Raw genomic sequence first — 15,737 nt, 5'->3', positions numbered from 1 at the left:
TTAATATGTAGAATACACATTACAAACAATAGGAAAGCGGGTTGACAGACACGGTAGTGCCTGTCAACACGCTAGTAATATATAAAACCAAAACCTCCTTCATTCCATTTAGTGCCAATTAACAACTCATTTATTTGGCATAAATTTTGGTTTATAACATATAAAACCAAAATTTCCTTCAATCCATTTAGTGCCAATTAACAACTCATTTATTTGGCATAAATTTTGGTTTTTGGTTTTCAAAACTAACTATCAGTTTTAAACATTTGGAATATTACAATTAAGTCACACTTAATAATATTAAAGATGAGTGAATAGTATGTGTATTTTTGGTGCTAGCAAAAAATACAATAATACTCTACTTAAATGTAAATATACAAAATTAAACTATTTAATTTAGATATTTTCTTGTCCAACAAAAATTTGAACACTCATTAGTGTGTGTCCGATATCAAAATTATATATATATATATATATATATATTTCTTCATAAGAATATCTTATTGACAATTCAAAGGTAATATATTAACCATGAGGAATTCTCCTTTGAACCAGATCAATGGTCGTATCTCTATATGCACCATTTATATATGTAATTTAATGAATGAGATATATTAATCTTTATCTAATAAAGATCATTACACATATATTGATATATCTGGATTAATATTGTCTAAGCTCAATAATCCTATGATCAATAACAATTTAGATTAAAATTATAAAAGATTTATTTTTCATTATTATAATCTCTATTATAATAATAAATCTCTAATTTTAAACAAGGACATTTCATATTAATTATTTTGCCAAACAAAGAATATGATATTAAGATAATAATAAATATAACTTTATTATTATAAACATGACAAATTGATTCTTAGGCATACATTATATCCCAACATGTAATATCTGTTATTCTATAAATTATGTCATTTTATGTACCATTAGTTGTGGTTAGTCAAAAAATTATTAATTATTAATTTTTTAACTGATCATAGGTTTGTAGTACACACAGTGATATAATTTATAAGATATCAGATATTGTCCCAATGTAAAGAGGATGAGCTAGTGTTATGTTGATCAAGGTAATTGTGAAACCATTATTTTCTTTTTTCCCCTCCAAAATTCAACTTGCAACCCTACAATAACGGAAATTCTCTAACAACCAAGACCAAAAGTCAAAACTTTGCAATATTTAAAAATAAGCAATGATAAATAAAATTTCATAGTTAAAATCAAAGAGTATAATATTTATGCATTGATCGGATAAAAAAATTATACACAGTGAATATGTTATTCACTATTTATTTGTATTACTTTTGGTGTGTCAATGATAACTAAATATGAGATAAATGATATACTGATAATATATAAAACTTGTAGATTTTTTGGGAATACATTTTATTTTTCAAAACCAATTACACTAAAACCTTTATTAATTTTTTTGGGACAATATGTATATTAGTATTACTTAAATTTGTCACTTTAGTGGATAATGATTAGTGATGACAAAATGGACAGTACCCATAAATAGTCGAAATATTTAAGCAAGCATGGACATATCCGCAATATCGTAACGGATAAAACTTCATATTTTGTCTGTTTTAAAATTGGCTAACGGGCATACAGGCGACCTGTGGGCTTTGTTGAATAAAAAATCATATAATAAAATAAAAAGAAATTAATTGAAGTAATTGAGGAGAAAAAATAAATAAAAACTTTGATATTTTATATGAAGTTAAAAAAATTACATTAGATTATAATTTTTTTAGATATTAAAAATCACATTGCACAATAATTTTATTGAAAATTTCTTATTTTTCTTTAACTTATGCCCATATTACTCAATAGAAATGCATGTAGGCTTTGCATGCAAATGGTCAGAACAAAACAGACAAATTGGTAAAATTTATATATCTCACCTATTAAAAATGTAGCCTATGCGAACATGTCCATAAATAATATCCATTTTACCATCTATAATAATAATGGGAGTAATAGTGTGAGGAATAATGTAAGGTAAGTACAAAATATGAGCACCCATTGGAATCAGATTCTATATTTTTTAAGATAGAAGAATGTATGCATTAATGAGTTTTAAATATTATTATTATATTATTCAATACTTATATTTAATTATTACCAATTCTAATAATTTATGTGAATGATGTACATATATTACACTTTTTATTCCGAAGTGGGTCCACGCGCTGACAAATATAATGCTAGCTAATATTTAGTTTATTATATCATTAATTATCTAAGCTGATTTTTCTCTGTTCTATATACTCTAATATTTTCTCCACTCTACTAACCAATCCTCCTTTCTCATTCGATTCTTACTCTAAAAAATGAGAGAAGAAGTTATCAGCTCCGGCGGCACCGTTGATCCCACCCCCACCGCTACTCCGGCGGCTAGGTACCACCTTCTCTCTCTCACTACAACCATTCTATTTTCGTCGCTAAATTAGGGTTTTCTTCTCCTTCAATTCTTTCACGATTGTCTTTTTATTTTCTCGTTTTCGTTTCCATACGTTGATACCTTTTTGTCGCTACTTCAGTTTTTAGATCTAATTGCAAAAAAAAGGTGTTACGAAGTACGATGTTTATGCTAATTCAGTGTATATGCGTCGCTTACCCAATCTTACGTACTCTATTATAGCCGTATTCATTTTTTTATTGTTTGCTGCATAAGTCGTACTCAGAAAGGATCTATTAAGCATTTTCTTGATGGTAAGGCCTCCTCAGACCCTATCGGGTGGGAGCCTCGTGCATTGAGTCGTCCTAATGGGTATTATGGTAAGCTAAATTGAGCATGAATGTCAGCATATGTATGTTTAGCCGTTTTGTTGATTTTACAGACTTGTTTGGCTGATTTTACAAATTTGTTGGCACTGAACTTTATGGTGTCAATTTGTTTGACATTCACTTAGTTTAAGTCAGGTATTTTAAGGAATTTTGCACTTCCACTAGGAACTATGGTTCTAGTGGCCTCACTTGCCTGGTAGGTTTTCAGGCAAGGGACAACTCCATCAAAGATTTATTACCTTGGTAAATAGTCTCCATTGGGAATTCGGTATTTGCAGCCTTTGGCTCCCCTTGACTTGGGATCAATTCAGAAGTACCGTGCTACCTGTTGTTGGACTCGCTGAGCTATCAATATCACCTCATTTTATGACTACTGATTCTACACGAGACCTCACATTTCAGGCTTGCAAGCACAACCTCTGACCATGCTAGATTAGGAAGCGTAAGTGGCATAGCAGCCTTAGTTTCTATGCTATTAACTCTAAGGCTTCTTTCTCATTTTCCACCTCTCCTATAGTTATTATCAGGAATCAGTTCTTCCATAAAACCTTAGAATCCCCACTAGATAAATGGTCTTATTTACTGTTTGATAGACATGATGCTTAGGCTCCTAAGCTGCCCTACCGATTGTTCCTTTTGGTACCTCACCGTAGTATGTTTCGTGGTGTACTTTAACCAACTCTAAGAAAGTTCCTTAACTTTATCCAGATTTGAACTCATGCATGTGATGAAAAAACATTGTATATTGAACTTTCAATTATCTTGTCTAAATGTATTTATTTCTTTCACTTCCGTAAATGACTGATTATTCATACATTTTATCAGCTCTGCTGGGGCGTCCTCCGCAGCAGTTCCAAGGAATTTTGGCAGCATAGATGGGTCAAGCCATGGACAAGGCTCTAAAGCAGCTTCTATTTCATGTGTTGGCTCACAACCACCACGGAATTCTCTGAGCACAAGTGCTGGTGGTTCTGCTTTTGGTTCATCAAGATCTTCATGTAGACCCTGGGAAAGGGGAGATTTATTAAAACGTTTGGCTGCATTTATTCCTTTAAATTGGCTTCGGAAGCCTCAGGTTTGCACTGGCCTTGTTTCTATAAATATATTATCACAATTACATATATGAATAGCTTTTTCCCCTTTTAGTTAGTAAGTTACGGAGTCAATGATGTTTCCAGTGTCTTATTGATATTTCCTAGATCTAGAGCACAATACGTATACTGCTTGTCTTTTAGTAGAAAAGATTTGCGTATACTGCTTGTCTCACAATTACATATATGAATAGCTTTTTCCCCTTTTAGTTAGTAAGTTACGGAGTCAATGATGTTTCCAGTGTCTTATTGATATTTCCTAGATCTAGAGCACAATACGTATACTGCTTGTCTTTTAGTAGAAAAGATTTGCGTATACTGCTTGTCTTTTAGTAGAAAAGATTTGCCTGGTGCTATTCTGGATTTTGTGTATAAATTATAGTACTAATTGAAGTGTTATACTATCTAAATGAAAGCATTATTATGTATAATTATTTTGTAAGTTTTATCATTGGTTTACCATCAATATAAATCTTGTAATTTTTGCCTGTTCAGCCAGTATTCTAATTCATCGTTTTGCCATTCTCTCTTAGTTTCTGTTGGCAAGTAATAAGTATACTCTCCATGCTAAGCAGGGAAAGAAAGAACAGAGTCAACATACTACAGGATGAAAGAAGACTTCCGTTTCTGTTACAAGATAGAATACTGGCATTCTATGGCTTTTAAAGACTTTATGCATATAATGGCAATACTATGTTTGACTGAAAAGGAAAAAAGAAATGATTCTCTGTTATTGTTTAATCTGCAATTACTTTCTTTTATTTTCTTGACAAGGCTGTATTTTCTTTTGTGAATTTTTAACAGGCCTTAAATTGTTTTAATTCCTAATTATCAAGTTTCTTTTTTCCTCAAACTGGGTTCATGATCTGTTTATATTGTTTATGAGCAACAGTCAAATTAGTAGCTAATAAATGGAGAAAAGATACGAATATCACTTTCAGTAATAGAAAGCTTGGCACTATGTCAGGATCTGGTTATATGTATTCTGTGATGTAAATTTCCTACTTATTTCTGTACGACCTATTTTCTTATATCACATTATTTATGGTCCAATGACATTATCTAGATATGTGCTGCATAAACTTTAGCTGTTGAGAATGCGCAGATAATGTTATACTTCCATTCCAAATGTCAGGAATCATATGGCTCTTTTAATTTCTTCCAGGTCATCGGTTCATTGGCTTGTGCACAGAAAGGTTGGATAAATATTGGTGTAGACAAAATTGCATGCGAGTCATGTGGTGCATGCTTGAGTTTTACATCATCATCTTCTTGGACATCGGCTGAAGGTTGGTGGTTGTAAATTTGCAATCTAGCAGCTAGTAGCTATTTCATCCTGGTTTCAAACTATTCTTTCTATCAGTTGAGGTATGTTAAAGTTAGAGTAACTAGGGGAGGAATTATCGTGTGCACCCTGGATTTTCTGAGGCTTACAACGGACTTTGTTACAGTCCAAATGAGGGCTTCTTTCATTGGTTTACTGTATTATTAACTTGTACATCTCAAGTCTAGCTTTAGTGCATAAGTAGAACATTAGAAGCAGCACTTTTTCCTTTATGAATGAGGATCAATTTGTCCAGAAAACAAATATAGCTAAATGCGTCATAATATTCTTCCCATGATATGTGATTCAAGATTTGATACATACTATATGGTCAATACATCTGAAAACGTTTTTGTGGTACAACCATGTTTTCGACTTTTCTTTGGTTTGCAGCTCATGGCTGTTTTAATGGAGTTAATATTTCTGATATGCAAAGAGACCTGGCTTGATTGTTACATTCTTTTGTTTTTTCTAGTTCCTTGTTGGTTTTCGGTTTTCTTTTGGGAGTTTTGTTATATTCCCCCTAGACACTGGTTGCATTTCCCTCATTTGTTAGAAAATAAATTCTTGAGCTCTATTTCTTGGAAGCTGAGAGTAGAATCTATTGATACATGTGGGTACTGTCCCATCAATATCAGATTTGATAGTTTATAGTTGGTAGGGAATTATCATAGTTATATGATTGCAGTTAACATATAATTGCTCACATAATTGTTGCACCTTGTTCCAAGGCTTCTATAGCATGTCTGTTGTATAACAAGACATAAAAAAATAGAGGGGCAAGATATAAAATGTATATACAAAAAAGTTATTAGTCTAAGCAGCTAATTCAAATCATTTGCCTTTTATTCATTTCAAATCATTGAGATTTTTTATACTCATCATTTGTTCTAAACTTATTTTCTTACTTCAATTGCTGAAGCTCAAAATGCCAGCGAATCCTTTGCCAGGCAGCTGGATTCGGGGCATAAAGATAATTGTCCTTGGAGAGGAAGCAGCTGCCCGGAAAGCCTAGTGCAGTTCCCTCCTACTTCCCAATCTGCACTAATTGGTGCCTACAAGGACAGATATGATGGACTTATACAATTTCACTATCTTCCCGTGGTAGCATCTTCTGCAATTGATCTGATGAGTGTTTCTCGAGGCCCACAGATTGAACGCTTTCTGTCACAGTTTCAGAATTTAATGTCTGGAGAAATAGACTTGATTGGAAGCTCTCAAGATGAGGCATACTTCTTATTTTCTCGTGTAAGATGTTTGCAGATTTGATGTCTATTAGTAGCTGTGTAATTGATCCTTAAGTTGCCATTCTATTAGCTTATTTTCTATTCATGTATCTTCCTTTTGGCAGGCGCAGAAACTTATAAGCCTTTGTGGGTGGGAACCTAGATGGCTTTTAAATGTTCAAGATTTTGAAGAACACTCTGCTCAATCTGAAAGAAATGGATATTCTTTTGGGCCAAGCAAGACCCAACTCCAACTTACTCTGGATCCTGGTCCAAAAGCAGTTTCTGCTTCTACTAGAATAGATGTCAGAAAGGGAAAGGCGCCTCTTAAGGACACTAGACTTGACTGTAGGTCGCCTTTGCTTGATTGTAGCTTATGTGGTGCTACAGTTAGAGTTTCTGATTTCTTGACTGTTCCTCGTCCTGCCCGTTTTGAACCTAACAACATAATTATTCCTGATACTAGCAAAAGGATAGGATTGACTCGTGGAGTGAGTGCAGCTAGTGGAATCAGTGGTTGGGTCGCAGCTGATGATACAGAGAAAGATCAGACTGGAGATCGTGATGAAGTTGCAACAACAAATGAGGGGAAATTTTTGGGGAACACAGATTTGGATCTGAATCTGACTATGTCTGGGGGCTTTCCTTTCACTCCTTTGGGAAGGACAGCAACATCTGGAAATACTCATGATGAAGATATGGGACGGGATTTAATGATTGGCCAGCCTTCAGGGAGTGAGATTGGTGATCGTACAGCTTCATTTGAGTCACGAGGGCCAAGCTCTCGTAAGAGAAATCTTGAAAAGGGTGGAAGCTCGGATGATAGGCCAGTTCTTAGGTTGCAGCAGCAGGCTGACAGTGTTGAAGGAACTGTCGTTGATCGTGATGGTGATGAAGTTACAGATGGTGGACAATACTCAGCTGGTCCTTCAAAACGTGCTCGTGACTCTGATATTTTTGATACATATTGTTCACCTCATCAGAGAGATTCATCTGGTGCTGGTCCTAGTCACTCAATGGGCTTTGATGCTTATGTTGCTGGCAACCGAGTTCCTTCATTCCATCAAGGTAGTCAGCGCCCAGTAGGAATCCAATCAGCTAGGGACTCAACCCGTGCATCATCTGTCATTGCAATGGATACATGTCATAGTGCAAATGATGATTCTATGGAAAGTGTTGAAAACTACCCTGGAGACCTTGATGATGTTCATTTCCCCTCCTCTTGCACCTATGGCAATGTGGACATGAATGAAACATCAGAAATGAATAACAGCAATCAAGTTCAGCAAAGCACTTGTTTCCGATCAGCTAATGAGGTTATCTGTGGTGAAGTCGGTGTGAGCAGTACAAACTATGGGGGAGAACTTTTCAATGCAGAAACTGTGACTGCTCAGGCTCGAGATGGAATTAGTTTTGGCATTAGTGGAGGGAGTGTTGGAATGTGTGCTAGTCATGAAGATGAAATCCATGAGGCAGACATATCTGTACACAGAGCTAATAGTGTTGTTGGCGAAATGGAACACAGGGCAGAAGATGCTGAAAATCAGGGGCAGACTGGTGAATCTGTTCCAGATCCAGGTCTAATGGATGAGATCATCCCTGATGATATGAACAGGGAAGATCCTATTGGGGACAGCCAGGAGATGATGTTTCATTCTGCAGGAAGAGCAGACAGCGGGTCCAAGATTGGTTGTTCTACAAAGGCAGAATCGGTGGAAAGCGGCGAAAAGATTAGTCAAAACTGCAATATTCTGCCCGCTAACAATATTCGTCCATCTCGTTCATGCAATGTTAATATTTATTCTGCTTGTGAAATGACTAAGGAAGAGATGAAGAAGGATGGTAAATCATCATTCACCAACAATTGTGTTATTCTTGAATCAGATTTTGCCAATGCAAATGGGATAGGTAAGCTTTGCCTTTTAATATTCTTGAGCTTTTTTATTTGTCATATTGCTCGTTAGTGCTTGAAGTGGAGTGTTAAGATGAATCACAAAGAAGAATTGAAGAATCTGTATACATTACAGAGGAAACTTATAGGAATTTTAGAGAATGGCTGTGGTTTGAGGAAGAGCAACCTCCAACTCCAAGTACAATCTGATTAACAATTTTAGTAACCACAAATTCAGATTCCCATTTATAATTAAAGTTTTAGTTACTTCCTCTTCCTCAAGGCTTTTACTAATTTACGTATAAATATCTATGTGGCGTTGCTGACTTATTCAGTTATTCGACTGTATCACTGCCCCCAACCAAAATGCATATAAAATTTCAAACCTTAAAATGGTGTCATGAAACCTATATTTTCGGTCCTTTTCAATCTCCTCATGTTGTCTTCCAATTTCTATGTTTTATTGGGAGATAAAATTGAAGCCTGAAGGGTTCTTATTATTGCCATCAGTTGCTGAAAATATTTTTCTTTTCAAGTTCAAATTCAGAATTAAATTTATTGGAAATTGTTCCAAGGGAGTTTCATCTTGATTAATGGTGTCAAAATGATAATACCTTATCTTCCTTCCTATTTTAAATGTCACATATACAAAGGTTAAAAACTTAAAATGAAGGGGGTTTAGTGACATCATAAAAAAATGAGAGCTCTTATAATCAAAGGGGTTTAATATAAGGTCTTATCTTATCAATGAACATGATTTACGATAGAGCATTATGTATTGTTCAATCCATGTAGCCGGCCCCACCTAGTGGGATTAAGGCTTGGTTGTTGTTGTTTTCTTATCTTTTCTTTGGTCATCCTCTATCTCTTGGTTGAACTGTCTCCCATAGGGTCCATTTTTTCATTGGAGAAGCCCTGTGTTTTATATTTATATTTATGTATAAGATTAAATTCAGTAAGATGCTTACTAGGAATTTGGTGGATCAAGGATCTTCCTTGATCATAAAGAGAAAAAGGAAATAACACGGGAAAGGAACTGCATCCATCTCCATATCGGTTAAGGAAACTCCCTTAGACAATATCTGGAGACTGCTATGCTCTCTTGTTGGGTGGTCTTTTTGTAGTTCTCCCCCAAGTTCTGTATTTGTTTAGGGCCTATTATGTATGGCTACTGCTGACCTTAGCAGTTTTCATCAAATGTCATGTTGAAAATGGATTTTCTAATTCATTTCGAAGTCTTGTTGCACTTTATCATTGAGTCGGTACATATTTCTGGAGCAATGCTGCTGACATTGTTCAATTATTCAGGGCCTCCAAAAGGAGAAAGTAATTATGAAGAGGCTGTAGAATTTGATCCTATTGCCTATCACAACCAATATTGCCCTTGGGTGAATGGAAATGTTGCTGCTGCTGGCTGTGCTAGTTCTGTTCCAGGCAGTAGCAGTGATGCGATTGCACTCTGTGGGTGGCAGCTGACTTTAGATGCTTTGGATGCTTTGCGATCACTAGGTCAGAATGCACTTCCTACTGTACAGTCTGAATCTGCTGCATCTATGTACAAGGTTTGTTTCTCTCTCTCTCATTAATTGTTTTGTTCTATTTTAACCCTTATAATTGTAATTTAATTTTTTGAACACCAAATCAAGAGTTATGGGAAGGTATGAATTTTGTCTCTACTAAATATGACATTCAAAGTTTAATTTTCTTCTACAAATTTTTTTCCATTGATATGACATGAGCAGAATGCAGACCCATAATCATTTCATGTATGTGCATTGCATAAATCCAATTTGTTTTATGGATGTGAACCTGGACCCTGATTAGATCCTTCAGTGACTGAGATTCTTTTAACAGCCAACCTTGGTAATTAAATCCCTCTTTTGTTTGTTTTCTCCAGTCTTCATGTGTCCTAAAGATATCTATTATTTTATCACCAAAAAAATATCTATCATTTTAAGCCCCTTCAAGCTTAAATGCAAAATTCTAGATAGCCTAAAATATAGGCTGTGATTATTGCATATAATATTATTGCTTATGTATTGGACTTGGAGCATTAAAAATGCAATGTATTGAGCTATCAACCATTATAATGCATTTCCTTTTTTTGTTGTCTTTCCTCTTTGGTAGTGGATGATTCTTTGAAACCTTTTATGGGATTCAGAGCACTAACAAAGTTCATTGCTGGTCAATACATAATTATTATTTTAGATGGTGCTCTGCATGTAATGGAGAACTTTATTGCCCAAATGAAAATGAGCTGATGCGTTAGTTTTCTTGAAATTTATACTTGCATTGTATGCCAATTTTTTCAATTGCGTCTTTTGTTGTGTCTTAGTGATAGGAATTTAGGAATACTATGCTATTTAGATATTTGTGACTATCTCTGACACGCTTGTCATGGATAGAGGAGCAAAGCCAGAAGTGTACGGAGACGTGATAATGTTACATCTTAGTTTGTTTGGAATGCTTTGTTATAATGATAAACTGTTTTTCCTGTTTTTAAAAATTGAAAGAACTTTTGAAGTTTTTAATAAATATGAATTTGTAATTTTAAAAAACCTTATTACTATGGCAGAATTGGAGTCTTCGATTTTTTCTAAAAAAAATTCCTTTAAACTAGGTAGCATATAAAACTGTTTGAAAGTTGCATGTCTGGTTTAGCTATGAAGAACCAATATTGATCACCGTATCCGATACGTCGATACACTTATTCTTGAAAACGTCATGATAAATACTTTTGGGATAGCATATACAATATGAGAATAAAATTCATAAAACATAATAAACATATAATTGTTCTGAAATTCCAAATAAAGAATATACTTCAAAGAGTTCACTAAATACAAACTAAAAATCATATTGTTATAAAAAACATTGTTTATTTCCCACAAATAGGAATAGTATCCATGTAGTTTAATACTTGATCATTAATATGGAGATGTATTTCTTCTTTCTTCTCTATGCAATACACATGTTGTCTTGTCTCTCTCTCCAATTCCACTTGGTAGATTAAATGCTATGTTTCACTCCTCTACTTGACCTATTATGTGTTATGTTTCTCTCTCTCTCTTAAAATGCTCTTGTACGGTAGTTTACTAGTTCGGATTCTGGAAATGTATTGGAAAAACATTTTAGGAGTATCTATTTTTTTAGAAAAAATTTGATACTCCATGGAGACGTCGATGAAGTATCGGAGAGTATCGGATACGGATACGTGAAAGATATTAAAGTATCCATGCTTCAAAGTGGCTTAGTATACTCTACAGCTCCCCTGCTCTTCAATGTGAACTATTGTAGGGCGGCTTGGCCCTTTGATTTGAAATTCCAATTTGGTGCTGTACTATTCTCTGCACATTTTATTGTCAATTGTTTCCCTCCCTACTAAAATATGGTAAACGTTGCTGATATTTTCAAAATTCTTTGGTACATAAACTACTGTGATGTCTGCACTTCTATTCAAGTTAATTTTTTCCTTCTTATTGTATGGTTCTGCAGTAAATTTAATCCATAAATGATCACACCAAACTTGAATAATTCGTACATTCTTATCTAATAATGCTCTGTTCACTCGCTTGATTCTCTTCCTGTAGAATGATCAGCATGCATCTGGTCAAAAGCTCCTCCGCAACCACTCTGTTAACAGAAGTCATGGCCAACTCTGAGATTTGGTTTAAGTATTTGCTTACAAGTGGGTAATGTAGCTTTAAATATTGATCAACTGAAGTGTTTTTAGTATATACTATCTCGGCTGCAAACCTTTTTGGCACTCTGCTTCCTCAACTATTTTGGTTGTCCTAACTTTCTGCAGGATAAATAAAGTACACCTGGTATTTTATGCATGTTTCAAAGTTTCTGTATCTTGAGTTCAGTGCAGACTGGTTGTTTCTCTTCGCAATTCAAATGATATCAGGGAAACCTGTTGTTCAGATCTCTTGCATTAATCTATGTGGTCTTTAATGATGTGGAAGACTAAAGTTTTTATCAAACAACTATATGTTTTTTTTTTCTTTATTTGGCTCAACCTTCTATTTGCTTCAAAGATCTGTAGTTAGAGCATTAAGCTGTAAATGCTGGAAGATTTCCTTTCTTTTATGAAGGAGTTGCGTTTGGGCATTTAGCCCTTTTGTAATATTTATTAGTAGGTGCAAAAAACTATTATAGGAGTTTTATTACATTCGAATTAGATACATTTTTACTGTTGAGTGACTTATAATTATTTTTAACATTTTATTTTTTATTATGATCATGCATATATATTTTAATAGTTGACATTTATTTATATTTTAAAAGTATACTATTCACCAAAATGTTGTTCAATGACTTACTATTTGTTTTTTGCATGCGTTGATATTTTATACTATTCACCAAAATTTCTATGAAACTCATGTATAGAAATTTAGTTGTCTATGCAATATTTTTCATTTGATTTCACTTAGTTTAACTTTATTTTCGGTACACTTAAACTTTATTAGTTGACATATTTGTGCAGTGATGTAGTTCTTAACTGTGCGTGAACCATTCTAGTTCAACTAATATATTTTGCTGACCTATCAGCAATTTCTTGATAATTGTTTGGGACTTAAGTCAGACTGATTCTTCGTCTGTCTTTTGGTGGATTGGTGCTTCATTTCCTTTCGTTGTATGGGAAGATATCAAATAAAAATGTACCTTGATGACCTCATGGGTTTGTTCTTTGAATATGGAGGTGTCCATGCACATAGTGAAATAAGGTGTATCCACTTAGGCTTTGTTTAGGAGTCATGAGGGAAATGGAAGGAAAGAGATCAAAAGGTTAGGAAGGGGGAGGAAGGGAAAAGGAAGGAAATCACCCCTTGTTTTGAGTATAAAGTTTAGAAGAGAGAAGATAAATTAATGATAATGTGAGAATATTTTTATTTTCCCTTTAAAATTTAATTAAAAATGAGAAATGGACAATAATATATAATTATATAATATTATTAAAAATATTTAGTTATTTTGATGTTTTATCTCAAAAACTCTAAATTGAGGAAACTTTAAAAATGGAGAGTTTTGGAGGGTTTGAGAGACCTCCAAAATCTTTTTATCTCCTTCATCCAACTTCCAAACAAGGGAAAGATTTTCCAAAACTATTTCTTCCCTCCAAAACCTCAACCATAAGGAAATATTCTATATCCACTTATTTGTACCACTTTATTTGAGAAATACCTAATAAATGTCATGTCAAGATCCAAAATCACTTGACTACATAACATCAGTACACGAGTAATTGTTTTCCATTTATAACAAAGTGATAAACATAATTGGTACATAAGATTTTGTTTGCATCCAACCCTTTTTTTGAAACACATCTTTTGAATAATCCATTTTTTTTGTTTTTTTCTACTGGTATTTTTTCATTTTATGCATAAGAAACTAAAATCCAGTTTGGTGTGGATGACTGTTTTTTTCAACAAATTTCATTTTCAGAAATCGAATTTTTAACATTTTATGACCAAGAGTACACATCTGCTGTCTCACTCCTTTGTGTCACTTCATGTGTCAGGAGATATAATTGGTCAGAAAAATATTTAATATTGCAATTTTAACTTAAATATTTTTTTTTCAACCAATCAATAATAATGATACATGGAGTGATACAAAAAGTGAGATAATAAATGTACTGGCATTGAGTAAAGCTTTGTTGATATAACCCATTTTTGTTTGTGTCGTCTCTATAATTCCTTTATTTTGAATTATTGCTTTGTGAGGGGTTTGGAATGCTTAGGACTTTTGTGATGAGAGAAAAATGTTAAAGAAAATTTATCATTCGAGAGAAAGAGGAGAAGGTCATTATATGCAATTCATATAGAAAGTTAATTTTATAATTTATAGTAATAATATTAATATCGTACCATACTTCCATTCTGCTCTTTTGACTGATTTATCTTATCCTATCTAACCACCAAATATGGGAATTTCGTTTTGAGTGCTATAGTAACTTATTATTCATCTTAATCATCCACTCTAGGGACATTTAAGGATTTAGATTTACTCATTAATTTAAATTATTGTATTTCTTTAGAATTGATGGCTAGAATGGGGAGTAAGTACCAAAAACTTACTCTTGAAGTAAGTAAATTTCCCCCCTAAATTGAAAATCGTCCCAAATTGTGAGATTTTTTGATACAGTGAGGAGGTTTTGTATCATAATTATATACTTATATTATTTTTACAATATTTAATATTGTTAGTGCGATGATTGCATTAGGATAAAAGATGCTAATCAAAAAGCAATATTGATTTTTACATATATAATAAATTACTTGACTACCTCATTTTAATTTGCCCAATCTTTCATCAATGGTAAACTATTACATGAGTGGTTTCATCCTTTGTAACCTCTTTGATCACTATTTGGCTATTGATATGTTGAAAATTCAGAACTCATATTAGACATCTTTATTTATTGTGTCACTTTCTCATCAATATTTTTTTTTTCTTCTTCAACCTAATAATTTCAAATTTCATACAATAGTCATCCAAATAAAAAAATGACAACATACTCCAATACAAAAAAAATGCTTTCTTCATTTTATATATTGGTTTCTTTTCCTACCGACTACTATTATAACTATATCTTATTATATCAGCACTAATTTATTTTACCATAAATGATCATTTTGCTTGTGATTATACTACTTAGTTTTCTTCCCATCAATGATCATTTTGGTGGTGTCTCTTCTCTCATTGACAAATTATGTTAGTGGCGATTTATTTTCTCATCAATAGTTATTCTGTTGGTGATCATACAAGTGGTTTTTCTTTCCATCAATAATCATTTCAATGTTGCATTTTCTCATAATGATGAATTATGTCATTAGTAAATTCTTTTCTCATTAGTGAAAATCATTGTGTGATGATTATACATGCATATTTCACATATACAACACATTTCTAATGATTTTTTGAAACCATATAATTAGTTTTTTATTTTTATTTTTGAGAGAATTATTTGTAACAAGCTTATTAAACTTCGGTTTGGGCGACCTGTTATATATATTTGATTTGATAGAATTATTTTCTCTAGGATTTTATTATATTATATTTATTTATATTTGAATTTATGTATATTTTATTTATCTGATCAGTTATTATTTAGATCATTATTATCGTTCGTGACTAACATTTGAGTTTGATCAATCAATCAATCCTAAACTTCTACGTTTATATGGTAATATTGCAGTTCAGTCGGTAGTCCACTAATTAAATCATATACCAATATTATACTAACATTAATATTGGAAATTTAATAAGATTATAAATACTTTTTTTTAATAAATTATTTTCATAAAAAAATATTTTTAAATGAAAGTTAACTAATATGATTACTATAGTTTAAATGAAAATTAGTCAGTATGATAGATTTTGACTGACCA

General features: G+C 32.9%; 1 protein-coding gene across 7 annotated transcripts; it reads left to right on the top strand.

Annotated features, from left to right (window-relative positions):
* Window positions 1-2,264: 2,264 nt before the first annotated feature.
* LOC109339664 lies at window positions 2,265-12,537 on the top strand. Of its 7 annotated transcripts, XM_019577143.1 has the most exons (9): window positions 2,266-2,419; window positions 3,634-3,883; window positions 5,065-5,188; window positions 6,146-6,471; window positions 6,575-8,021; window positions 8,070-8,357; window positions 9,649-9,902; window positions 11,931-12,032; window positions 12,149-12,537. In XM_019577143.1, exons 1-8 carry the CDS (start codon window positions 2,352-2,354, stop codon window positions 12,000-12,002), a joined length of 2,829 nt encoding a protein of 942 aa, XP_019432688.1. In that variant the 5' UTR covers window positions 2,266-2,351; the 3' UTR covers window positions 12,003-12,032; window positions 12,149-12,537. The 7 variants fall into 7 exon arrangements, with proteins under 7 accessions (XP_019432690.1, XP_019432688.1, XP_019432687.1 ...); XM_019577145.1 differs by having other exon boundaries at window positions 2,265-2,419; window positions 6,575-8,291; XM_019577142.1 differs by having other exon boundaries at window positions 6,575-8,357; window positions 11,931-12,008.
* The last annotated feature ends 3,200 nt before the right edge of the window (window positions 12,538-15,737 follow it).

Source organism: Lupinus angustifolius, unplaced genomic scaffold (genome assembly GCF_001865875.1).
Source record: "Lupinus angustifolius cultivar Tanjil unplaced genomic scaffold, LupAngTanjil_v1.0 Scaffold_88_8, whole genome shotgun sequence".
NCBI lineage: Eukaryota > Viridiplantae > Streptophyta > Magnoliopsida > Fabales > Fabaceae > Lupinus > Lupinus angustifolius.
The sequence above is the reverse complement of the archived record's forward strand: the minus strand, read 5'-3'. Positions and strand labels throughout refer to the sequence as shown.